At 35.9% G+C, this 26,408-nt stretch overlaps 1 protein-coding gene across 1 annotated transcript; it reads left to right on the top strand.

The window, feature by feature from the left end:
• The first annotated feature begins 13,510 nt into the window (after nucleotides 1–13,510).
• Nucleotides 13,511–15,538, top strand: LOC105959675 (1-aminocyclopropane-1-carboxylate oxidase 1). Its single transcript, XM_012983814.2, has 3 exons — nucleotides 13,511–14,138; nucleotides 14,776–15,097; nucleotides 15,169–15,538. Exons 1-3 carry the CDS (start codon nucleotides 13,744–13,746, stop codon nucleotides 15,424–15,426), a joined length of 975 nt encoding a protein of 324 aa, XP_012839268.2. The 5' UTR covers nucleotides 13,511–13,743; the 3' UTR covers nucleotides 15,427–15,538.
• The last annotated feature ends 10,870 nt before the right edge of the window (nucleotides 15,539–26,408 follow it).

Genomic DNA, 26,408 nt, shown 5'->3' on the forward strand with positions numbered 1-26,408 from the left:
ATTTGGTTCAAATTATGTTTGATTTGTAGGGCTCTTAGCATATTACCCCAAAAAGATATTATCCACCTGAAAATATGGTTAGTAATTAGTCGGTTATTGGGTAAAAACCAACACAACCCCACCCTTAATCAAAATAGTTCAGATTGATTGAAAATAATTTAAATATGTGCAAAATGGTTAAATAAGTAAAACATAATAATAAATAGAGTAAAATACACTTTGCCGTTTTAAAAAACTCATAATTGACACTTTGCTCCCCTAGGAAACCAAAAAAAAGACTCCCCTCCCCTTCCAAATTGTGCCCCAGTTGCACTTTGCCACAAAATTCGAATTCCGGTGTATTTTTCACCGGATTTCAAATATCCCCGTCCACTTAAGGGGTATATGCATCATTTTAGGGTATAGATGTTTTTCTTTTAAAAATTTCACTTAATTTTAAATTTCTCCATCTAACTTGTAAAAGGACTAAATTGCAAATTTTCATAATTGCCTTAAAAACCCTAATCCCCTTTCTTCTTCCCACCACCGCACCACCACCACCACCACCGCCACCTCTACCACCACTCTTCATCATCATAAAAAATCACAATCATCTCCGGGGCAAAAGACCCACCAACTAATGCTTGCTCACCCTATTGTTGCTCAATTTTTGTATTCCCATTACTAATTTTCGTAGCTCAATTGATGCAGTGTGGTGGTGTTGGGTGGCTGTTCGTGGCGGAACAGAAGATCGATGCAGAGTTGTTTGGCGGTGGAAGTGGGTGGGGGAGGTGCAAAGAGAAGAAGATTACTAATTATTTTTATCTTTTTTTGCTTTTTTTCCCCCTAGTTATATTGAATTTATATTTTTGATTTTGTTTCTTTAAAATTCAATACTATTAAAACTTTATTAAACAATAATTAAAATATTTGTAACATGAATAACAATTACAAAAATATTTTTGGAGTTACACAAAGTTGAATATATTGCATTAAAAACTATAATTTGTAATTGTAAATGAAAACATTAAACAAACAAATAAAAACTTTCATTGGAAAAAAAAAATTTGCACACTTAAAAATTTCAATTATGTGAAAAAGATGATTTGACGCACATACCCTTAAGTGGATGGAGAAATTTGATTTCCGGTCAAAAATATACTAATTTTGGGGTAAAGTGCAACTGGGACACAATTTTAAAGGGGGGAAGTCTCTTTTTCGGTTTCTTAGGGAGGAAAGTGTGAATTGTAACGTTTTTACGGGGCAAAGTGCATTTTGCCATAATAAATAAATAAATAAATAAATAGGATGAGGGGTTCAGTGAACTCATCAATATAGGCACCCACTTATGTATGCCGATGTCACAACACCAATTACCGATAAAAAGCAGTACGTATATACTAAGTGCTCGTCTATAATGGAAAATGCATATATCATCATTAATGATGTAACCCGTGGATATAGAACCACTTTAACAATTACATTACTAACATTATATTATTTCATTATTTAACTAGATCAATTCACAATAATTATATACAGTTAGAATATGTTTTAGGTGCTATATTGGACAATGACAATTATATAAAGTTGGAATATATTTAAAAAAAATAATTAAATTTGCTTGCAAGACTTAATAAAGTTAAATAATATTAAAGCAAGCGAGTGTCATATCTATTAAATTTGCTTAAATGCACCATAGGACACATCTGAAACCCAACATACGGTGCGTAAGATGCAATGGCTAAAAAAGTCTCGTTGTTAAAACAGTTAGCAATTAACACCTTATGTTGCATTTTATTTAGTTCTTTGTCCTATAGTGGAAATAAATATATTTATTTAAAGGAAGTGATTGTATTACGGTTTAATTAATAACATAAAATTGAATTAATATATAATAGAGGCCAAATTGCAATTTTACTAAACTTTTGAAACTTAAATTAGAGGCCTGAATTGTAATTTTTTCAAATGTCAAATCGAATTGGACTTAAATATAATTAATCCAAAACTTTGAATCAAATTGCAATTTTTAAAATTTCTTAAATAAAGAAAAAAAACACATTTTTATATGGAAAAAAAGGGGAAAAAAGTAGAGAAAATTGTGTCTTCCCCATTTAAATCACCACAACCAAATTCACAACACCACCTCCGGCAATCACATCTACACGCCACCGCCACCCCTTCCTTCCACCACCCGCCTCCGCCGCTTATCTCGTCCCCTCCACCGCCAACTTCTCCTTCCCATTTTCACACCGGCCGAATCTTCTTTTGCAAATTACTTAACTCCAGCCAAAGCTTTAATCGCCACCACCGCCAAAGCCCTAATTGCCACTGATAAGTGTTCGTTTTGCACGATTTTTGCTTATCAAATCTTTGAGTTTTGGTCTTCATTCGTCCGAGTTTCGGCTTTATTTGTATATATTATCGCGTTTCTTGTTTTATTTCCTTTTTTAGGTTTTGTTAGCTATTTTTGCCAAGTCGAAGCCATTTGGAAGCGAAACCGATTTTTCAAGCCGAGAAAGTGGCCATTAAGACCCAGATCGCGATCCAGGAGCTTCGGGTCGCGATCTAGGTGCAAATTCCAGTAGCAAGTAATTTCAGACCCAGATCGCGATCCAGGAAAGTTGGATCGCGATCTGGTGGCAAATTCCAGTAGCATCGATAAATTGGGGCAAATCGCGATCTGGGATGGCGGTTCACTTTTTTACGAGAAGCCAGATCACGATCTGACTTTATTGGATCGCGATCTAGCACGATTTTCGAGGGCAGATATTTTCAAAAGCAAAGCTTCTTGAGGAAGCTTTGCAATTTACTATGAATAGAAGCAAGCCCTCACTCTTCGTTCTTCTTCGACTTTTACGGTTTTCGACAGTTCTTCACGGGAATCATCAACGGGGGTTTCGACTTGGGTTTTTCTTACGCAATTTCTTTACATTTTGTTCTTCATTTCTTGTGTACATTCTTTTGACACTATGTTTGTTATGAACTAAGAACATTTTCTTCGAGGGTAATGAAGCCTTGTATATATTGATTTTGATCGTCATTTATGTTATCTATTTGCCGTGTTTCGATTTCGTTTATGTTTTCCGGTATTAAATGCTTCTGATTGTTTGATCAACTCTCGGATTGATAATAAATAGGAATGAACTCGAGAGAGGATTTCTTGTTTGAAGTTTGGAAAACATAGCTCGGGGTGTGGAAACGGAGACGTGATGCACTTCGGGTAGCCCTTAAGGACTTGACCTAAATGCTCTCCTAATAGCAGGTTCTGAACAGAGACGTCGGACCTGTGGGTAGACTCTAACTACACTGGAGACGTGGGTTAGAGTACATTAGAGTCTGGGTTAACGAATAGGAATTTGATTTTAGATAACGGATTTGTAGATCGTTGTTGATTATACATAGGTGGATTTGGCCCTAGAAGTCCCTTTTAAATCGAAGTCCCCCCGCGTTGAGTTGTCGCGATTTAAATTACGTACATCCTATATTTGCATGTTTACGATCTTGCATGCTTTTAAATTAGGGTTTCTCACCATTCCAAATATTAACGATCGACTAGTTAATATAACGATAATATAATTACACTGCTCAACATGTGAATCTACAAGGTCCTTGTGGATCGATATCCGGAACCACTGTTCTGCAAAATGCGATACTGTGTACTTGCGGTAATTTATACGTGAGGAAAACGCGTATCAAGTTTTTGGCGCCGTTGCCGGGGACCAATTTGATTTTATCTTTGTTGATAGTGTTACCAATTATCTGATTATTACTTTAGCTATTTACCTGTTTTATTTTCGATTTTCACCTTGATTTTAACCGATCACTTTGTTTATGCCCAGGCGTCGAAATTTGGAAATCATACCTTACGATCCCGAGATTGAAATGACATTTCGTAGACGAAGGGTCATGCGCAACCAACAAAGTGAACCAATGGCCGACGATCAAGGAAATCCAGAGCACCTGGCCTTTGAGTACGATCGAGAGCCAGGACGAGATCACGAGCAGCCAAGACTGAACCTGCCACCCGAGCGAACAATGCGAGAATACCGAACTCCAGTTGTGAATGAGAACTATTCAGGAATCAGGAAACCGACGATAGCCGCAAATAACTTCGAGCTAAAGACGGGCCTAATCGACATGGTCATGGCGAATCAATTCTCCGGAGCAGCCACTGCAGATCCAAATCTCCATCTTGCCAATTTCTTGGAGATTTGTGACACAATCAAAGTTATCGGTGTTTCTGATGATGCCATTCGGTTGAATCTATTCTCATTTTCTGTCAGAGACAAATCGAAGAGTTGGCTTTTGAGTCTTAATCCAGGATTACTCACCTGTTGGGAAGAATTATCACAAGCCTTTCTAGCACGATTCTTTCCACCCTCGAAGACCGCGCAACTACGAATAGATGTAGGCAACTTCAGACAGATGAGCCAAGAGCCTATGCACGAGTCTTGGGAGAGGTTCAAGGACTTATTACGACAATGCCCTCAACACGGATTCAACCCTTGGGATCAAATGGAGTTGTTCTACAATGGGCTCGATCAACCTGCCCGATCTCTAGTCGATGCTGCCTCAGGTGGATCATTGCAAAACAAGACTCCCACAGACGCTCGAGACATTGTCGAGCGAATGTGTGAGAATGCTTACCATTGGCCGTCCAAACGAAGTGGCATACAAAAGGTGGCCGGAGTCCACCAACTCAATCCTTTAGCCTCGGTTTCAACACAGTTAGCGACCCTATCAAATCAGGTCGCCCAATTATCAGTTCGAGTGCCAAAGACCGAACGAGTAGCAGCATCAAGTACCTCGCAATCCACAAACGACGATTGGGAGCAGACACACTTTATGAACCACCGATTCAACAATTTCCGGGGAAACAACAATCAAAACCATAACCCTACTCACTACTACCCGGAAATTCGGAATCACGAGAACTTCTCCTACGCCAATCCAAAGAATGCTCTACAACCACCTTCCGATTTCAACCATCAAAGAGAGCAACGAGGACCGACGTATGACGAGCGTCTTCACTGACAATAACAGGAGATGGAGGGCCTAAAATCAACAATGAAAAACATGGAAAAACAAATAGGGCAAATCGCTCAATCCATGTCCACGATGGCCAAGGGTGGATTTCCGAGCAATACCGAAGTCAATCAAAAAGAAAGTTGTCAAGCCATAACCACCCGAAGTGGTTTGCAAATGACCGATCCTCCTTATCCGACAGACGAGTCACCAAGGCCAGCTGTACAACCGACCCCGGTCGAGCCGGAAATCACCATTTCAGGGAGTAGTACAAAAGAGGCTAGTAAGCCCAATAACATTTCTTTTCGTGATAATCCTCCTCTTATGATAACTCATATTCCTTTTCCAGAAAGACAGAAGAAGAAGAAGTTCAAGGATCAATTGAAGAAGTTCATTGAAAATATCAAACATATTCGAATCAACATCCCTTTTGCAGAAGCCTTGGAGGTAATGCCAAACTACACCAAGTTCATGAAGGAGGTCCTATCCAAGAAAATTCGGATCGAAGAAGACACACCAGTGACACTCACGGCAACTTGCAGTGCCATTTTTCAGTCAAATCTCCCACCGAAAATGAAAGATCCAGGGAGTTACACTATTCCTTGTATTATTGGAAATTCTACTTTCGATAAAGCTTTGTGTGATTTGGGGGCAAGTATTAATTTGATGCATATATCTGTATTTCTAAAACTGGGCTTAGGAAATTTGAACCGCACTCGCATGACTTTACAACTAGCTGATCGTTCATTGAAATATCCCGATGGGATTGTAGAAGATGTGCTAGTTAAAGTAGATAAATTCCTTTTGCCTGTTGATTTTGTGGTACTTGAAATGCCTGAAGATGATGAAGCACCAATCATTTTAGGTCGTCCATTCTTAGCCACCGGTAAGGCGATCATTGATATGGAATTAGGATCTTTAATGCTTAGGGTAAATGGGGAAGAAGTTGTTTTTAATTTGACAGATGCATTTAAACACTCTGAGCATGTTGAGCATTGCAATAGAATAGACGTGATCGAGGACTATGTTTCCTCCTTTTTTGATTTGTATGAATTATGTGATTCTGTTTAGCACAGCATTGTAAACTATATTGATTTGCATTCCGCCTCCCCTGAAACTCCTATTGAAAAATGATGTGCTTGATTGTGTGTTGTTTCTTGAGTGTGCCGAGATTTTAGGCATAGACGAGGTATGAATCGTCCCCGAGATACCAGTTAGTGAGAAAACGGCCCCCGTACTGGAATTGAAACAATTACCGGATTATCTTTGTTATGCTTTTCTTGGAGCAGACAAGACCTATCCGGTGATTATTTCTTCTAGTTTGAGCGAGGCCGAAACAAACACACTGCAAGGGGTCGTTAGAGAATATAGGTCGGCTATAGGTTGTTCTATTGAGGATATTAAGGGAATGAGCCCGTCTATTGTTCAACACAAAATTCTAATGGAAGACGTCTATAAACCGAGAGTCCAGCCTCAGAGGCGGTTAAATCCGTCAATGAAAGAGGTAGTAAAAAAAGAAGTCTTAAAACTGTTAGGCGCTGGTATAATTTATGCAATTCCTGACAGTCCGTGGATCAGTCCGGTGCATGTTGTGCCAAAAAGGGGTGGGATGACGGTTATTGTGAATGATAAAAATGAACTTATTCCTTCTAGGACAGTCACTGGGTGGCGTGTGTGTTTCGATTACCGATTATTGAATGCAGCCACTAGAAAAGACCATTTTCCCCTTCCGTTTATCGATCAAATGCTAGACACGCTAGGAGGTTTTGAGTATTACTGTTTTCTTGATGGTTATTCGGGGTACAATCAAATTTCAATCGCCCCAGAAGACCAAAAGAGAAAACTACTTTTACTTGCCCCTACGGTACGTTTGCATTTCGTAGAATGCCTTTCGATTTGTGTAATGCGCCTGCTATCTTTCAACGATGTATAATGTCTATTTTTCATGATATGGTAGAAGAATTTCTTGAGGTATTTATGGATGATTTTTCTGTGTTTGGATCATCTTTTAATCATTGTGTGCACAATCTGAAACTTGTTTTGAAAAGATGTACAGAAACAAACCTTGTTTTAAATTGGGAAAAATGTCATTTTATGGTTAGTGAAGGTATTGTTCTAGGTCACAAGGTCTCAAAAAAGGGTCTTGAGGTGGACAGGGCAAAAATCGAAACGATTGAAAAATTGCCTCCACCGAAAGATGTCAAGGGGGTTATAAGTTTTTTGGGGCATGCTGGGTTTTACCGTAGATTTATTAAAGATTTTTCGAAAATAGTAAAACCATTATGTCATTTGCTTGAGAAGGAAGCCATCTTTGATTTTAATGCTGCTTGTTTTGCAGGCTTTCACGTTTCTCAAGGAGAAGCTAACCCAATCACCGATTATGATTACTCCCAATTGGGAGGAACCGCTCGAGATCATGTGCGATGCAAACGACTATGTATTAAGTGCATTATTGGGACAAAGGAGGGACAAAATCTTCAAGGCCATCTACTATTGCAGTCGTACACTTGACCAGGCACAGAAGAACTATTCAACGACCGAAAAAGAAATGCTTGCAGTTGTCTATGCCGTTGACAAGTTCAGACCGTATATTTGGGCTCTCAGGTGATCATTTACACCGACCACGCAGCTATTCGATATTTGTTCGCAAAGAAGGACGCCAAGCCCCGACTCATCAAATGGGTACTACTACTCCAGGAGTTCGACTTGGAAATCAGAGACACAAATGAGAGCGAGAATGTGGTAGCAGATCATCTTTCCAGACTCATACTTGACGAAGTTCCAGCCAAAGGAAATATTCAGGAATCGTTCCCAGACGAGCAGCTGCTCGCCATTAGTACTCACACTCCGTGGTATGCTGATGTGGCCAACTTCCTGGCCAGTGGAATCATTCCTGACGATCTTTCTTATCACTAAAAGAAAAAATTCCTTCACGACACTCGTTTCTATCTTTGGGACGAGCCGTTGCTTTTCAGAACCGGCCCCGATCGAGTCATCCGAAGATGTGTTCCGCAAACTGAAGTACGTGAGATTCTCACACATTGCCACTCTTCACCTTGTGGCGGGCATCACGGGGAATCTCGCACAACTGCCAAAGTTCTGCAGTCAGGCTTCTATTGGCCAACCCTTTTCCGAGATAGTTACGAGTTCGTGAAACGGTGTGATCGATGCCAACAAACAGGGAACCTATCCAACAAAAGCCAAATGCCGCTGAACAATATGCAAGAGGTGGAGCTTTTCGATGTTTGGGGCATAGACTTCATGGGACCATTCCCTTCTTCGAACGGGAAGTTATACATTTTGCTTGCCGTGGACTACGTGTCCAAATGGGTCGAAGCAATTGCCACCACTGCCAACGATGCTCGTACGGTCCTCAAATTCTTCCACAAGAAAATTTTCTCAAGGTTTGGGACACCTAGGGAAATCATTAGCGATGAAGGATCCCACTTTTGCAACAAACTGCTCACTAATCTCACGAACAAGTTGGGGATCCGACACAAAATTGCATTAGCCTATCATCCACAAACAAATGGCCTTCCCGAGTTGTCTAACCAAGAAATCAAGCATATTCTAGAGAAGACCGTGAGCACGAACCGAAAATATTGGGCGTTGAAGCTCGATGATGCACTTTGGGCCTATCGAACCGCATTCAAGACACCGATTGGGATGTCTCCGTACAAACTCGTGCAAGGAAAAGTGTGCCACCTGCCAGTGGAATTGGAGCATCGAGCTTATTGGGCGGTCAAAAAGCTCAATTTCGATCAAATAGCTACTGGCGATCGTCGATTTCTTCAACTCAATGAAATGGAGGAGTTCAGAAACGATGCTTACGAGAATGCCAAGATTTACAAAGAAAACACGAAAAAGTGGCATTACAAAAGAATTAAAAAGCGAGAGTTCGGGGCAGGTGACCAAGTCCTGCTATTCAATTCTCGGCTACGACTATTTCCGGGAAAACTCAAGTCCCGTTGGTCAGGACCATTCGTAGTCCTGAGCGCAACCCCACAAGGAGTTATCGAACTACGAGGACGAGACGGTCCGTCGTTCAAAGTGAATGGGCAACCAGTTAAGCATTACTACCCGAATGGTGCTCCCTAGGAAGTGGAGCGTGTCGCACTAATTTTCTCCCAATAAATCCAAAAGAAGTCGAGCCGTCGACTGTAAAACATGCGCTAAATGGGAGGCACCCCATTGTTGCTCATTCTCTGTCATTTTCCTTTTGTTCTTGTTTTCATTTTTCTTTTTAGCCTTTCCGTGCATTTTTTTTATTGTAGGGTTCAATATCTCTATCTCACCCATTTAAATTTTCTATTTGGCAGGTTTTGGGGGGACCAGATCGCGATCCAGGAAGGTCGGATCGCGATCTGGGGTGTTTTTCCAGTAGCAGCGAATTTTGGGCCCGGATCGTGATCCAGGTAAGTCGGATCGCAATCTGTGACCTTTTTCCAGAAGCTGCAATATTTGGGGCCGGATCGCGATCCAGGTAAGTCGGATCGCGATCTGGGACCTTTTTCCAGAAGTTGCAATATTTGGGGCCGGATCGCGATCCAGCATCACCGCATTGTGATCTGGGGCCTTTTTCCAGAAGCTGCAAGGTAAGCCTACATATCGCGATCCGAGTATTGTGGATCGCGATCTGGGATCGAAAAACTTTGTTCAAAAGGCACAAACCCCTTTCATTTTCTGATTCTCCCTTTTCTAATTCCAAGCCCTAACCCATCCCCAATTTCAAAATCTTCAATTTCTTTCATAAAACGCACATCAATCACACACTTGATCATTACAAAATTCACGATTTGCACATTTACTCCAATAATTTGTGGGTGAATCTTCAAGAAAGGGTAAATTTTCAATCTAGTCCTCATTTTTTTTATTTTCTTCAATTCTTTCGAATTTCCCCAAAATTTCATGATTATTCCCCTTGTTTGTTAAATGTGTATGCTAGTACGTAATTTTGTACTTGGTGTTGGGATTCAAAGCATGAATTGTGGGTGAACCAATGTTTAGATATAGGAATTGCCCTATTGTTCTTAATTTCGAAATGAAGAATAAAATAAAAATTTGAATGACTTGGGTTGGTTGTTTAGCTACATATTGTTGTATGTAGTGGTGGATTCTCACTTGGGGTGTTGTGATTAATGTAGGAGGGATAGGTACCGAACAACCGGTGGAATCCAAAAGGCATACCAAGTTGGGCACGCCACGTGTTCGACAAAATTCCCGAACTAACTTCCAAAAGCTTTCGACCCTCCATCTCGCGCAAATTCGAACGAAATGACGTCGCTGGCCAAGAAACTCTTAAAAACGGGCGACACCACCAAGAAGGCCCAACCAAATGTCAAGGAGAAGGCTCCGGCAAAGGGAAAAGCCCCACCAAAGAAAAAGGCAACTTCTCGAGGCAATGGAGGCCAAGAAAGCACTTCGAGCACACCACCACCGTCCGAGGTGCCGGAATAGCAACAAACCCCACGCAAGGGAAACGCGTAACTTGAGATGGGCTCCCGTGCTAATCAACACACCATCCTTGACCACGTAGTCCTCGAACCGGGAGATGAGTTTTTGTACGTGAACGTCGAGGCCAAGAGAGAATTTATACGTCGCCATAGCCGACCGTTTGTTCCAGAAAGGGAATTAGATATCTATGGCATGGAAAAAGAATCGATCATAGCAAACTTTGATCATAGACAATGGAAGTACTTGGCCAAAAAACCGGAGGACTACAACGAGAATCTAGTGAGGCTTTTCTTTGCCAATGCCGGTTTTCACGAAGGGTCGGTGGCCGTTCTTCGAGACAAAGAGGTGCGCTATGACGCCGCTACAATCAACAATTTTTTCCACATACCCGAAGTCCCGGCCGAGCCGTTTCAAGAACTGAAGATGGCAACGACCTATGAGCAGCTGATTCAGACTCTATGCCCTAGGGGTTCGAGGTGGAGACGAGGAGAGCACTGGTTCCGTCAGGGGGAACTTGCAAGAGAAGCAAAGGTGTGGATGTACTTCGTCAGTAGCCGGCTCATGCCCACAAAATCGACGGCCAAAACCTATGCCCCACGTCTTACACTGATGTATGACATTATGAAGAGGACACTTGTGAATGTGGGCGCGTAATACACACTGAGATCCGACGATGCTTAGGTGATACCTCTCTAGGTCTGATGTTTCCCTTCCCTCATCACTACACTGTGTGATCGTGCAGGGGTCCCACATACGCTAATGACCGGATTTAGGTTTTGTTAGCTATTTTTTCCAAGTCGAAGCCATTAGGAAGCGAAACCGATTTTTCTAGCCGAGAAAGTGGCCATTAAGACCCAGATCGCGATCTAGGAACTTCGGATGCAAATTCCAGTAGCAAGCAATTTCAAACCCAGATCGCGATCCAGGAAAGTCGGATCGCGATCTGGTGGCAAATTCCAGTAGCATCGAGAAATTGGGGCAGATCGCGATCCGCTCTTTGTGGATCGCGATCTGGGATGGCGGTTCAGTTTTTTACGAGAAGCCAGATCGCGATCTGACTCTATTGGATCGCGATCTGGCACGATTTTCGAGGGCAGATATTTTAAAAAGCAAAGCTTCTTGAGGAAGGTTTGCAATTTACTATAAATAGAAGCAAGCCCTCACTCTTCGTTCTTCTTCGACTTTTTATGGTTTTCAACAATTCTTCACGGGAATCATCAACGGGGGTTTCGACTTGGGTTTTTCTTACGCAATTTCTTTACGTTTTGTTCTTCATTTCTTGTTTACGTTCTTTTGACACTATGTTTGTTATGAACTAAGAACATTTTCTTCTAGGGTAATCAAGCCTTGTATATATTGATTTTGATCGTCATTTCTGTTATCTATTTGTCGTGTTTCGATTTCGTTTATGTTTTCCTGTATTAAATGCTTCTGATTGTTTGATCAGCTCTCGGATTGATATTAAATAGGAATGAACGCGAGAGACGATTTCTTGTTTGAAGTTAGGAAAACATAGCTCGGGGTGTGGAAACGGAGACGTGATGCACTTCGGGTAGCCCTTAAGGACTTGACCTAAATGCTCTCTTAATTAATAGCAGGATCTGAACGGAGACGTCAGACCTGTGGGTATACTCTAACTACACTGGAGACGGGGGTTAGAGTACATTAGCGTCTGGGTTAACGAATAGGAATGTGATTTTAGATAACGGATTTGTGGATCGTTGTTGATTATACATAGGTGGATTTGGCCCTAGAAGTCCCTTTTAAATAGAAGTCCCCCCGCGTTGAGTTGTCGCGATTTAATTTACGTACATCCTATATTTGCATGTTTACGATCTTGCATGCTTACGATCTTGCATGCTTTTAAATTAGTGTTTCTCACCATTCCAAATATTTACGATCGGCTAGATAATATAACGATAATATAATTACACTACTCGGCATGTAAATCTACAAGGTTCCTGTGGATCGATATCCGGAACCACTGTTCTGCAAAATGCGATATTGTATACTTGCGGTAATTTATACGTAAGGAAAACGCGTATCAGCCACCACCGCCGAATCCCTAATCATCGGAGAGGACGGTAAAAAGAAGAAAAACAACGGGGAGGTTTGGCTCCGCAGGAATCATGTACCTTGCATAATGGTGGGCTACTATCGGGAGACGCCAGTGAAGACGCAAAAAAATGCAAAAAATAGTTTTTTTTCGTGGATTATTTTCTCTGAAAAGCTCTGTTTTCGATGGGGTCAGATATTTTCTTGGATTTTCACGGGTTAATGAGTTTTGCAGAAGAATAAAGCTTGAATCTGAGCTCCAAATCGAACCGAATTTAGTCGGAGAAAAGGTTGGAGTGGTGGGGCGAGGCGGAGGCTGATGATATTTTTGGAAATAAGTCCCTGACTTAAGGAAGAAGAGAGCTTTAATTTTCTGAAACTTCAAGGGACTTAATTTAAAAAAAATGAAAACTTTATTTGGGGCTTATTTTTTAAATTTATAGTGTAACGGATATTTGAGTCTTTTCACATCAAAAAATCAAACCCTGGTCGCATATTTGGCTAGTGTATCATCGCATATTTGGCTAGTGTATCACACGACCAGCTCGCAGGAGACTTAATGTCGTTCACTATATAACACAAGGGGGTATGCGCTAATTGTTTTAACGTATGGATTTTTTTAGCTATTAGACATTACACAGGGGTGCCGAATGCTAAAACCTCCAAACCCCCAAACCCCGCAAAATAAATTATGTACATTATAAATGAAGGCCCTTAAATTTAAAACAAAATTTTATATTTTCAAATAAATAAACAAAAATGAATTAATTTTAAATTAAAAAAATAATATAAGGGTCACGAATAAAACTATTTGCCTAAGGCCCCATGGAATGTCATGACTGGCTCTGCTCACATCTTTCGGTGCTTTTATATATAATTATCTTTTGTTCTTAAAGTTTTCAGTCGTGTGTTTTTTTTCTTTTGCTAAGAGAAAATTTAATATGCTCTTTTCCTCTTGGTTTGGCTGGTTTTAGTCATATCTTTTGTAGAGTCTTATTTCTAATTTTCCCAAAATTAAATTTATCCAATTGCATTAATATTAAATTATCATATTTCATTGACAGCTTTGACAGAAAATATTTGGAAATAGTGCCTTAAATGCAATTTTATCCACATATTTGACAGGCAAGAATTTGGTCACCTTCGGTTGTATATATATATATATATATATGTATATACATAAATACAAAGTTCAATATATGTAATATATCACAAAAATATGTATATATGAGCAGAAATCTGAAAATGGAAAAACTAAGCAAAAACAACAACGTTCCGACAATCGATCTCTCAGTTTTCTTCAGAGATGGAGACGAAGAAGCCAAGAAGGCGGTTAAAGAAAAGGTGGGCCGAGCCTGCACCGAGTACGGCTGCTTCATGGCCAAGAATCATGGAATATCGGCTGAGCTGATGAGCCGAGCCATGCAGCTTTGCAGGGAGTTCTTTGATTTGGAAGATGAGGAGAAGCTGAAGTGCAGCCCTATTGCCGCCGGCCCCGCGTGGCGGATCCCGGCGGGATACACAAAGCATCCGGCGCACTCGCCGGATAAGAACGAGCATTTGCTGATGCTTGCACCTCAAAGCGGGTTAAACGTTTTGCCAAACAGTCCTCCTGGATTTAAGTAAGTGTACGCTTAATTTCATTGCCATATATATCAACTATTAATATTAATACCTTTTCTTAACTTTAGCAAATTTAAATTAAACTACAATATTTAAATTTAAATTAATTTTTTTGTTAATTTTCTTTTGTTTCCAATGATAATTTGTATAACAAGTGGAGGATCAATTAGATCCATTCCATTCGACTTAACCCTTAATATAGCTTATCCTTTTCTCTTCATACTAATTATATATTACCGGATATTCAATTTATCCACCCCACCAACTTATTGTATTTAGCCCATTCAAAAAATATCTAAGAAATTTATTTTTTTGCAAATTTTAAACATATTACGCTTTGGTTTAAAAAACTTGAATTAGATTCCACTAGTATGTATTTATTTTATATTTTATATTTTATTTTTTATAATTACATCTAAATAAATTGTTTCATGTCATATTTCTTTAGGTAAGTAGCACATAACCCCCGTGGTTTGAGCTTTATGCACATGATATCCTTGTACTTTCAATACAGGCACATGATTTCCCTGTAGTTTGAACTTTGTGCACATAACCCTCTACTTAATGCAAACTATATTATCCAATAGTCCAGTTTTTCACATAACATTATTGATCACTATGTGTGGTGTTTTTTAGGGACGCCGTGGAAGAGTTGTTTGAAAATTTCACAAAAACAGGCGAACTAATACTAAGCATCTTAACCGATTATATGGATTTCCCTCCGAATTTTCTCAAGGAATTCAATCAAGATCGGAGCTGGGATTGGATGAACATTAAGCGCTATTTTCCAGCTATGGAACCCGACAGTGTTGGAATTTCGAGTCACAAAGATGGGAATGCGGTTACGTTTGTATTCCAAGATGACGTTGGAGGGCTTGAGCTTCTCAAGGATGGATGGTATATTCCTATTCCGCCTTCTCCCGGAACATTGGTTTGCAACCTAGGCGATATTTTTCAGGCAAGTAATTAATTCATATATTTGATGGTTAATTCAATATGTTTCTATTAAATATACATATATTTTTTCAGGTCCTCACAAACGAAAAGATAACGAGCCCGTTGCACAGAGTTGTAAGTCCAACGGGAAGTAGCCGTTACTCGTTTTCGTTTTTCTATAATATGGGAGGAGACAAGTGGATAGAACCGTTACCCCAATTCACTACAGAAATTGGTGAGCCACCAAAGTACAAAGGTTTCATGTTTAAGGAGTATCAAGCTTTGAGGATCAGAAACAAGACTCATCCACCTTACGGAGAGTCGGTCGACATCACCCACTATGCAATATAAATAATGTTTGGCTAAATTTTTAAGATATTAAAATGAAATTTTAAGATGTTTAAGAGGTTATAATGTAATCCTCACCTATTAAAAATGTATTTAATGGTGTCGTACTATTTTACAGTCCTCTATCTATTTTACAATATGTTTTGTCAAAACTCAAATTTGACCTCAATATCAATAAAATTAAATTTGACATCCTCATAAAAAAATAAAAATTGACTTGTTGTTTCTTTAATTTTTTCTTCTTTCGTTTTGTCTTTGTTTGCTTTTAAAAACCCAAGCTTAAAATAAACTTTTATTTATATCTTATATAATTTATAAATTCGAAAAATTTGACATGTATTAATAATAATAATAATAATAATAATAATAATAATAATAATAATAATAATAATAATAATAATAATAATAATAATAATAATAATAATAATAATAATAATAATAATAATAATAATAATAATAATAATAATAATAATAATAATAATAATAATAATAATAATAATAATAATAATAATAATAATAATAATAATAATAATAATAATAATAATAATAATAATAATAATAATAATAATAATAATAATAATAATAATAATAATAATAATAATAATAATAATAATAATAATAATAATAATAATAATAATAATAATAATAATAATAATAATAATAATAATAATAATAATAATAATAATAATAATAATAATAATAATAATAATAATAATAATAATAATAATAATAATAATAATAATAATAATAATAATAATAATAATAATAATAATAATAATAATAATAATAATAATAATAATAATAATAATAATAATAATAATAATAATAATAATAATAATAATAATAATAATAATAATAATAATAATAATAATAATAATAATAATAATAATAATAATAATAATAATAATAATAATAATAATAATAATAATAATAATAATAATAATAATAATAATAATAATAATAATAATAATAATAATAATAATAATAATAATAATAATAATAATAATAATAATAATAATAATAATAATAATAATAATAATAAGAAGAAGAAGAAGAAGAAGAAGAAAGAAGAAGAAGAAGAAGAAGAAGAACAAGAACAACAACAACAACAACAAAAAGAACAACAACAACAACAAGAAGAAGAAGAACAACAACAACAACAACAATAATAATAATAATAATAAAGTGAAAAAGTTGTTAGCAAAGGTCGACCGTCAAAAAATAAGACTAACCTTACGGAACCAAGTGAAAAAGTTGCTACCAAAGGTCGACCTTCAAAAAATAAGAAAGAAAATTCAAGCACTCGTGACAAATCACATTTTGAATATTTGGAGCCAAAGAAAAAAAGAAAATTGAAGCAAGCTAGTTGTTCCTTAAAGGTAAATGTCGATATTATCGTCTCATTTCATTATTGTTGTTGCATTTTATAATTGTGATAAGTAATTCTGGTTAATGTACTGCAGCTTATACCTGTGAATCCGTTCAAGAAACCGTACTGAAGAGATTTAGAGTGGCCTCGAATGAGTCTATTAGCACTATACCGACTCAAGAGTCAGGGAAAAGCACTATACCGACGCAAGAGTCGTTCAATCCATTATTTGAAGAGTTAGATGTATGATTGCCACCAGGTTTGATCGGCAAGAATAAGTATATTGAGACGATCCATCCACGATTTCGTATGCATATTCGGGAAATCATCAATGTAGGTTCAGATGGCCACTGTGGATTTCGGGCAGTTGCCTCTATGATGGGATTTGGGGAAGATTAATGGGGTCGAGTATGAGATAACATGCTACGGGAGTTGACTGCTAATTTTTTCATTTACACGGACATGCACCATGGCGAAGAAACTGTTAGAACCATGGAATTTGTTGTGAGTAACTGGGATGTTCCTGCCATGCGTGACCATTGGATGTCTTTTCTAAATATGGGTCATGTAATTGCTTCAACATACAATATTGTGCTTGTCTACTTATCCAAGTATTATTGTCTCACGTTCCTTCCTCTATTGAGTGATCCGATGCTTTTTGGAGAGACAAGAGCACGGAATGGCATTCGTCGACAACTGTCACTTCGTGCATGTTGTCTTGAACAACAATTATCCAATACCTCATATCGTCGATTTTTGGTACCGATGCCATGATCGTAAATCTGATGGTTGGAGGCCTGCAGAAATGGATGGTCGGTTTACAGCATTCCGAGAATTAATACGTCAAAATGTTGCCATGCGAGAGAGTTTCGAGATTATTACTATATCGGATAATGGTGATAGTACTCCGAACAAAACTATGTACAGTTAATGGGGACCCCAAAATTATGTAAATTTCAATGTTATTATGTCTTGTGTTTTATTTAATTTTTTTTTAATTATTTTTTTGAACACAAAATCTATTTCAATGTAACATAAAAAACATATTCTAAGTGTTTTTGGACAAAAAAAAATTGCAAATTATCAAAAAAAAAAAAGTAACAGTTACAGACAAAATTGACAGCTGGCTGTCGAAAACAAACTGTTACTTTTTTTTTTTTTTACAATTTGCAATTTTTGTTTTTTTAGTGAAATGAACTCAAAATCTATTTCAATGTAACATAAAAAAACATATTTTAAATGTTTTTGGACAAAAAAAAAATACAAATTATCAAAAAAGTAAAAATAAAGTAACAGTTAGAAATCGACAGCTAGCTATCGAAAATAAACTTTTACTTTTTTTTTTTTTTGATAATTTGCAATTTTTATTTTTTTATTGAAATTAAGTCAAAATCTATTTCAATGTAACATAAAAAACATATTCTAAGTGTTTTTGGAAAAAAAGATAACAATTCCAAATTATATATAAAAAAAAAAGTAACAGTTATAAATCGACAGCAAGCTATCGATTTTACATAAAAAGTCGACAACTAGCTGTCAAAAAGAAGCTGTTACTTTTTTTTTTTTATTGATAATTTTGCAATTTTTTTTAGTTAAAGTAATTCAAAATCTATTTCAATGTAACATAAAAAACATATTCTAAGTGTTTTTTGGAAAAAAATAAAATTGCAAATTATCAAAAAAAATCCATTTAAAACAAACAAAATCCATATAAAACTAAATTTAAAAGAAAAACATGTAAACCAAACAACATCCATCTAAAACAAAAAATAAAAAAAAAACCATCTAAACCAAACAAAATCCATAAAAAATACACAAAGTCCTAAAACACACAAGACTAATCATGTGTTTTTTTTTCTTCCTACTAAACACGCGTTTCACAACTGGTTATGTTTCTTCTAGAGTAGTATGATGAGGAGGTGGTGGTGGGGCATCCGATGAGCTCGATGGCGGTGGAAGTGGCTCCAACGAGCTAGCTGGAGGTGGTGGTGGGGCATCCGACGAGCTCGATGGAGGTGTAAGTAAGTGGGGCATCCGGCTCGATCAATCTGACCATATCTTTTAGTGTCCCCCACATGACTGTATGAGCGTCGGATGGCTCAAGTCCCCGTACCTCGCTAAGTGTACCCTTCACCAACTCTGAAATTTGCAAAAGTTGGACCTCTTTATCGGGACCACCCCGTGGACGAGCTTCACGTGGTCGAGGTCGATCCGCCTGGGGTCGAGGTGGATGGGCTCCATGCCTACTGAGTTGTCACATGCATCTCGGCCGGAACCAATCCATGTAGTCCGGCAAAGTATCCGCCTCCCCTAGTTCAACTTCAACGGACCTTGACTCCTTGTACAGACAATACTCCTCCCACCGATCAGAGAATTGTTGGCCATACGCGGCGAATACCGAGTTCTGGACTGGTTGACCTTTGTTAACCAGAGTTTTGTACATATCCTTTGACATGTATACCGACCTGGAATAATCTGGATCCGGTTGAACTGCCTCAACACTCTGTCCGGATGATATGCCTCGAAGTGGTCCGTGCAAAATATCATCCCACTAAATCAAACAGAATCTGGCGTCGGGAAACGATCACGAATAGCCGTGTACGGTGACCATGGTACTTAATAAAATAAATAAAAATTTAGATTTGGAAACCTACTTAATTAGTAATAACAAATTATTAAACTTGTATGTTACCTGATCGGGTATCAAATCATCTAATCGAGATCGCAAGTACATGGCTCGTTCAGGCGTCGAACTAGTCATTGACTGAGGCTCCCATCGGCTGGCGAATGGCCCCTTGAATTCCGTCTTCAATGTGCCAGCCGCCAAATAAGGAAAGTGCCCGTAAATCCATGATTGGAAGAGCGTCAGCCAGCTAGCCATCGATTTCGTTGAATTTTGTGAGGCTGACGATAGTTCATCGTACAACCGGCAAAGACACGTAGTGCCCCAAGCATACTCACCGATCCGATCCAAATCAGAGACGAGATTTTGATACTCCACGCTTACCATGTTGTCGGTCTTGTCGCACAATATAGTACACCCCAACAAAAATAACAAATACGCCCGAATGACGTATGTCCTCTTCTCCACACTGTCTCTCGTGGTCACCTTACTAAATTTGGCCTTCAACCATTCCAGCTTCACCGCTTTCCTCTTGTCTACATCTTCCGGGTACTCACCTTGCAATTTGAACATCAAATTACTGGCCTGCGTTTTGGAATCACGGATCAAACGCTCGCAAGATACAGTACGCCGAACAACTGGCAAACCGACCAACGTACTCACATCATCAAGTGTGATGGTCATCTCTCCAACATGTAAATGAAATGTGTTGGTAGCTGACTGTCATCTCTCTATGAAGGATCTAAGTAGATGGCCGTCCACAGTGTTGTACGTGGCGTGTACAACTGATATTAGTCGAACTCTCTGTACGGCCTCCATAATAAATGGCGTCGGCGCCTAGCCTTTCAAAGTATGTGTGTGATTCCGAAATCGAAATTTTGAGCCGCGCTCCGAGCGCTCTGGACCTCCGTTCACAATATGATAAGCAATATGCTTATCAAAGTTTATGTACAATTCCGATATCTCGGGACCTCGGACCGGTTCGTTGCTCGAATCACCAACTTCTACAGTCGAAGGTAGAGCCGGCACCGGATTCGTTGAGGAAGAACCCTATCCTGACTTATTCTTGGTCGTGGTCTTTTTCTTGGTCGTAATTGACTTGCCTTGCCCATATTGGATAATTATTTTCTCTTCTTACGGTTCGAGGCAGTCGGGGGTATACGAGGTTCACGTGGTTCTTCCACTGCAAAAACCCAAAAATAACACACAAATAAATAAATATACATAATATAAAAAACAAACAAATAAAAATAGGAATGGAAAAAAATTAATAACAGTTCATTTTCGATCGAAACTGTTGGCAAAATCGACATTAACTTGTCGATTTTGACATAATTTTCGACAGGAAGCTGTCGATCATGAACTGTACTAAATTTTGAAAATTTCACAAAAATCGATTAGAAGGTGTCAATTTATGCATCATTTTCGACGGCAATATGTCGAAAATTTTGACAAAATCGACACTTTCAGGTCGATTTTTGTCAAACGAAGATTAACCCATGAAATTTCTAATCAATGCTCGACTGAATTTAGATGTACCCATTACTAAATAACGATCATTCCTACCTAAAACAATCAAATCCTAAATACCCATATCAATCAATCAAATCCTAACTCAATATTAAAGGGAAAAAAATCGGAACTAACGACGGCGGCGGCCGCGGTTTGTTGGCCTATGGGCGTCCTCGGCGACGGCGGTTTCGACGGCGACGGCGGCGAGGCGTGAGGATAGGTTGAATCTGGCCGGTGAGCGACGGTGGAGGTTGCGGCGCCGGTGGGTGGGTTCAAAGGGGGAGGGTTTTTTTTTTTTTTTTAATTGGTTTTAAAATAAGTAATTTCAAAATCTTTTTGATATAATTGATATTTTGTTAGAAAGTGTATTTTTATACTTTTAATTTTTTTTAGTATTAAAGTAAGAAAAAAATTATAAATATATACTAAATTGTGGTTTTAAACTTTGTAGTATTGAACTAAGAAAAAATTGGAATTTGTTTTAGTGACCCTCTTCTTCTTACACTAATTGAAATCATTAAACTTGGGCCGTGGAAAGAGGCGGCGACGGCGACCTGGGCTGTGGAAAGGGGCGGCAGAGACATCGGTGGTGGCTAATCTGAAAAGAGGCGACGACGACGCGACGGAGTTTCTTCCGGTCAGTTTCAGTAGGGCCGCACACGGTGCAATTTACTCTTCTTCTTCGATTTTCTCTGTATTAAATTCCGTCGAAGTAGCTATAGGTTTCAAATTGATGATTTTTTTTTCTTTGAAATTCCATTGAAGCAGCCAGGAAATATTTTTTGGAGATTTTTTTTTTAATTAATTGTATTTTTTCAGTATATATATATTTCGCAATTGGAAATATGCTTTGGATATTTTTTTTTAAATTAATTGGATTTAATTAATAGGGGTCATTAAAATTATTCATAAAGAGATTCAGACAAAAAACTCATTTACCAATAAATTTACACATGGTCCAGATTTTTGTAAAGGACTAAAATAGCCCATCATACTTTAATATGCTCCAATTTCATCATTAACTTAATTTAACTTCAATTTGACCTCAAATTTCACAAATTATTCAATTTTGACTCAAAACTTTTTTTTTTTCAATTTTTTCCCCGCCGGATTCCAGCATTGACCGGCGGTCAACGCAGGTCTCCGGCGTTGACTTTTCAATTTTATTTTTTATTTTTTATTTTTTTTTCTTTTCTTCCGGATTTTTTCGCCGGTTTCCGACGTTGACTTTTTCGATTTTTTTCCTTTATGTAATTGACAGTAATATTAACTATATTACTGTTAACACAGTAAAATTAACTAAACTACAGTTTAACATAGTAATATTGCTATATTAATCTCTAGCACAGTAATATTAACACAACAAAACTCATTATTATTGTGTAATAGAGTAATATTACTATGTTGATCGTTCAACAAATGTAAGCATAATAAAAAGCCAAAAGAATTAATATTACTGCGAGTGACAGTAATATTACAATAACAACAGTAATATTACCGTCAACCACAGTAATATTAGAATAATAGACATTAATATTATTACGTTACTCCGTGAATAACTCAGACAAACAAAAAAATCCAAACAAAATAATAATATTGATGTGGTTGACAACAATATTGCTATAACAACAGTAATATTACCGTCAACCACAGTAATATTATTGTGTTTACAGTAATATTACAATAATAGACAGTAACACTATTACGTTACTCCGTGAATAATTCAAACAAAACAAAAAACAAAAAAAAAATTAATAATATTGAAGTTGTTGACAGTAATATTATTGTGTTTAAAGTTATTTTACTGTCAACGACAGTAATATAATTACGTTGACTTGTCAACAAATCAAAAAATAATAAAAAAAAAATATCAAAAAATAAAAAATAATAATATTATGTTAATTTACTGTCAACGGCAGAACAATTACATAAATGTATTGTCAACGACAGTACAATTACGTTAATTAACTATCATTGACAGTATAATTGCGTTAATTTACTGTCAGTGACAGCACGATTATGGTCAACGTTTAGCAGCGGCGGATACCGGCGGCAAAATTCTTATTTTGATAAAAAAAAGTCAAAATTGAAAAGTCAACGCCGGAGACCAGCGGCAAAAAAAATTTTGAATTTTTTTTTTTTATGAAAAAAAAAAATTGGGTCAAAATTGAATAATTTGTGAAATTTGGGGTCAAATTGAGGTTAAATTAAGTTAAGGATGAAATTGGAGCATATTAAAATATGCTCCAATTTTTAAAAGTCAACGCCGGAATCCGGCGGCAAAATTTTATTTTTGAAAAAAAAAAAAATCAAAATTGAATTTTTGTGGTCAAAATTGAATTTTTGTGGTCAAAACTGAATTTTTATGGATAAAATTGATTAAAGGGTTACAATTAAAAATTGGGTATAGAGGGTTGAGGGTAATATTGGCATATACATGAATGTTTCCTTTATTTATAATAAATATTAAATGGATGGGCTTATTGGTGAAAGAGATATAGCCTATAAACCTAGAATAATAAAGATGCTTGGTTGGGGACTTATGCACAAAAACCCCTAATTAATAAAGGTCGGAGCTGGGATTGGATGAACATTACGCGCTATTTTCCAGCGATGGAACCCTACAATGTTGGAATTGCAAGTCACAAAGATGGGAATGCGATTACGTTTGTATTCCAACATGACGTTGGAGGGTTTGAGCTTCTCAAGGATGGACGTCATATTCCTATTCCGCCTTCTCCCGAAACATTTGTTTGCAACCTAGGCGATATTTTTCAGGCAAGTAATTAATTCATATATATGATGGTTAATTCAATATTTTTTTATTAAATATACATATATTTTTTCAGGTCCTCACAAACGAAAAGATAACGAGCCCGTTGCACAGAGTTGTAAGTCCAAAGGGAAGTAGCCGTTACTCGTTTTCGTTTTTCTATAATATGGGAGGAGACAAGTGGATAGAACCGTTACCTCAAGTCCTCAATTTACTACAGAAATTGGTGAGCCGCCAAACTACAAAGGTTTCATGTTTAAGAGCTTATAATGTAATCCCCGTCTATTTAAAATGTAATTGATGGTGTCGTACTATTTTACAACCCTCTATCTATTTTACAGTATGTTTTGTGAAAACTCACATTTGACCTCAATATCAGTAAAATTAAATTTGACAGCCTCATAAAAATATTTTCAGCCAGGAAATATTTTTTGGAGATTTGTTTTTTTTTTTTTTAATTAATTGGATTTTTTCAGTATCTATATATAATATAAAAAGAGGATATGCTCTATATGATTGACATGTGGCAAATGATGATGTCATTTGTCAAAATTGCTTAGTTGGAGTTCAATTGATTAGGTGGATTCTTCAATTGATTAGGTGGCTTTTTTATTTATGGATGTTTTTTAGTTCTTTCCTATTTTACATTTACACAATCATTTAATAATTACCACATATATATATTATTTCCAAAGTTAATATTTTATAAATTCGAAATAAAAAAATCTTATTTATATTTTCAGTATTTCAAAATATTTTTATTGAAAAAAATTCATGAAACTCAATTTTTTTACGAATATTCAAATAATTTTCATAAAAAAAATGTTTTTTTAAATACTAAAATATTAAAATAAAGGAATATGTTGTTGTTGTTGTTGTTGTTGTTGTTGTTGTTGTTTCATGCATTTAATATTTCATGCATTTAATATCCTATAAATTCGATTTTTTTTTTTAATAGTTTAAGTTTTCGAAATATATTTCCACCTATATTTTTTTAAAATTCAGAAAACTCAATCTTTAATGTATAAATATTCAATTTTTTTATATCATGTATATATTTTCGATTTTTTTAATATTATGTATATATTTTTGATTTTTATTATATTATGTTTATATTTCCGTAATTTTTGTATTTTTTTTTTGTATTTTTTTAGTATTAGATCTTTGAAATATATTACATTTATAGGATTTCACAAACTAATTCGAAATATCATGTTTTTAGGTAATTGTTTGATTTTTTTTCTTTTTAAATCCGATAGTATATATATTATGCTTTAAATATATTGAATTGTAACTAATTTCTAAGAAAAGATAAATCTTCAAATATTAATTTTGGCAAACATATCATAATTTTATTATTTGATTTGATAAATGTGAAGGATTTAATATGGGAAAATAATATATTGATTTTATTTCCCATTTTGAGAATAAAATATTTACATGACACAATATTGTACCATAATTATTTAAATGTGCTTATTGATTTTCGGAAAAGAATGATTTCTTAACAATTAATTGATTTGTGCCTTAATTATGTATTATTTACCTTTTTAGCAAACTAAAGACAAGTATAAAATCATTTTTACCATGCACTCATCACTTTCATCCAATTTCGTTCCAGAAAACAACAAATGTTCCATAAAGTTTCATTTTTTCTGTTAATTTTCGCATGCTTTATATTTATGCGTTTTTATTATTAATTATGTCGTATTCATACAATAATTATTTATAATTTTATTTACATATAAGATTGTATATCTAACATTTTATTTTGTTTGTTTATTATTGCAGATATAGTCGGCAAAGGTTTGTTTTTCGTACTGATTGATTATTTTATGTTAAGATTTAACTCCATAATAATATATCATTACATTAAATAATTGTCTTATTTGAAATTGCAAGGAAAAACTCAAGACTCAATGACAATATAGAGATTATAGGTAAGACTCAAGACTCGGTGACATCAAATAATTGTCTTTTTTGGATTGTGCCAAGAGAGCCGGTGAGTAGAGTTTGATTGGTCTACCAATTGTTCATACGAATTTATATTATATATATATATATATATATATATATATATATATATATATATATATATATATATATATATATATATATATATATATATATATATACAACGAGTATTGCCGCAATACAAGATTCGTTGTGTATCATTTTCTTCTATGGTGCAAAATGGACATTTTTTCTACTATGTTTAAGATTGTTGATACTATATGATTTGATTGCATTTAGTTGCTTATTTTAATTTCTTTAATGTTGATTTTCATTTTTTTTCAAATATCTATGTTGTTTTCTTAATCATTATGATTCATGTTGAGTAAAATTTTGTTCTGGTTATTCATCTGGACTTTTTACAATAATTCAGTACTTAGTGTAACGAAGAAATAATTTTTTTTTTATTTCTTACGTGAAATATTAATTTTATTTTTTTAATCCATAAGTTCTTAGAAAATTTCGAAACAAATAAATATTTTGTATTATCTATAAATGAAACTGTTTGTTTTGGTTATTATAATTTTGTAAAATCTTTAATTATTAATTTAAATGTAAAAGTGAGCTTTTAGAACTATTAGTGTGCTGAAATATTTGAACAGTTCACATAACCTTAAATGTCTTAAATTATCAAACATATTGGTAGAAATATATTTTTATGTATATATATATAATAAAAAAATATCTTTAAAGAA

Source organism: Erythranthe guttata, chromosome 9 (assembly GCF_056151865.1).
Source record: "Erythranthe guttata isolate IM_541 chromosome 9, IM_541, whole genome shotgun sequence".
Classification (NCBI taxonomy): domain Eukaryota; kingdom Viridiplantae; phylum Streptophyta; class Magnoliopsida; order Lamiales; family Phrymaceae; genus Erythranthe; species Erythranthe guttata.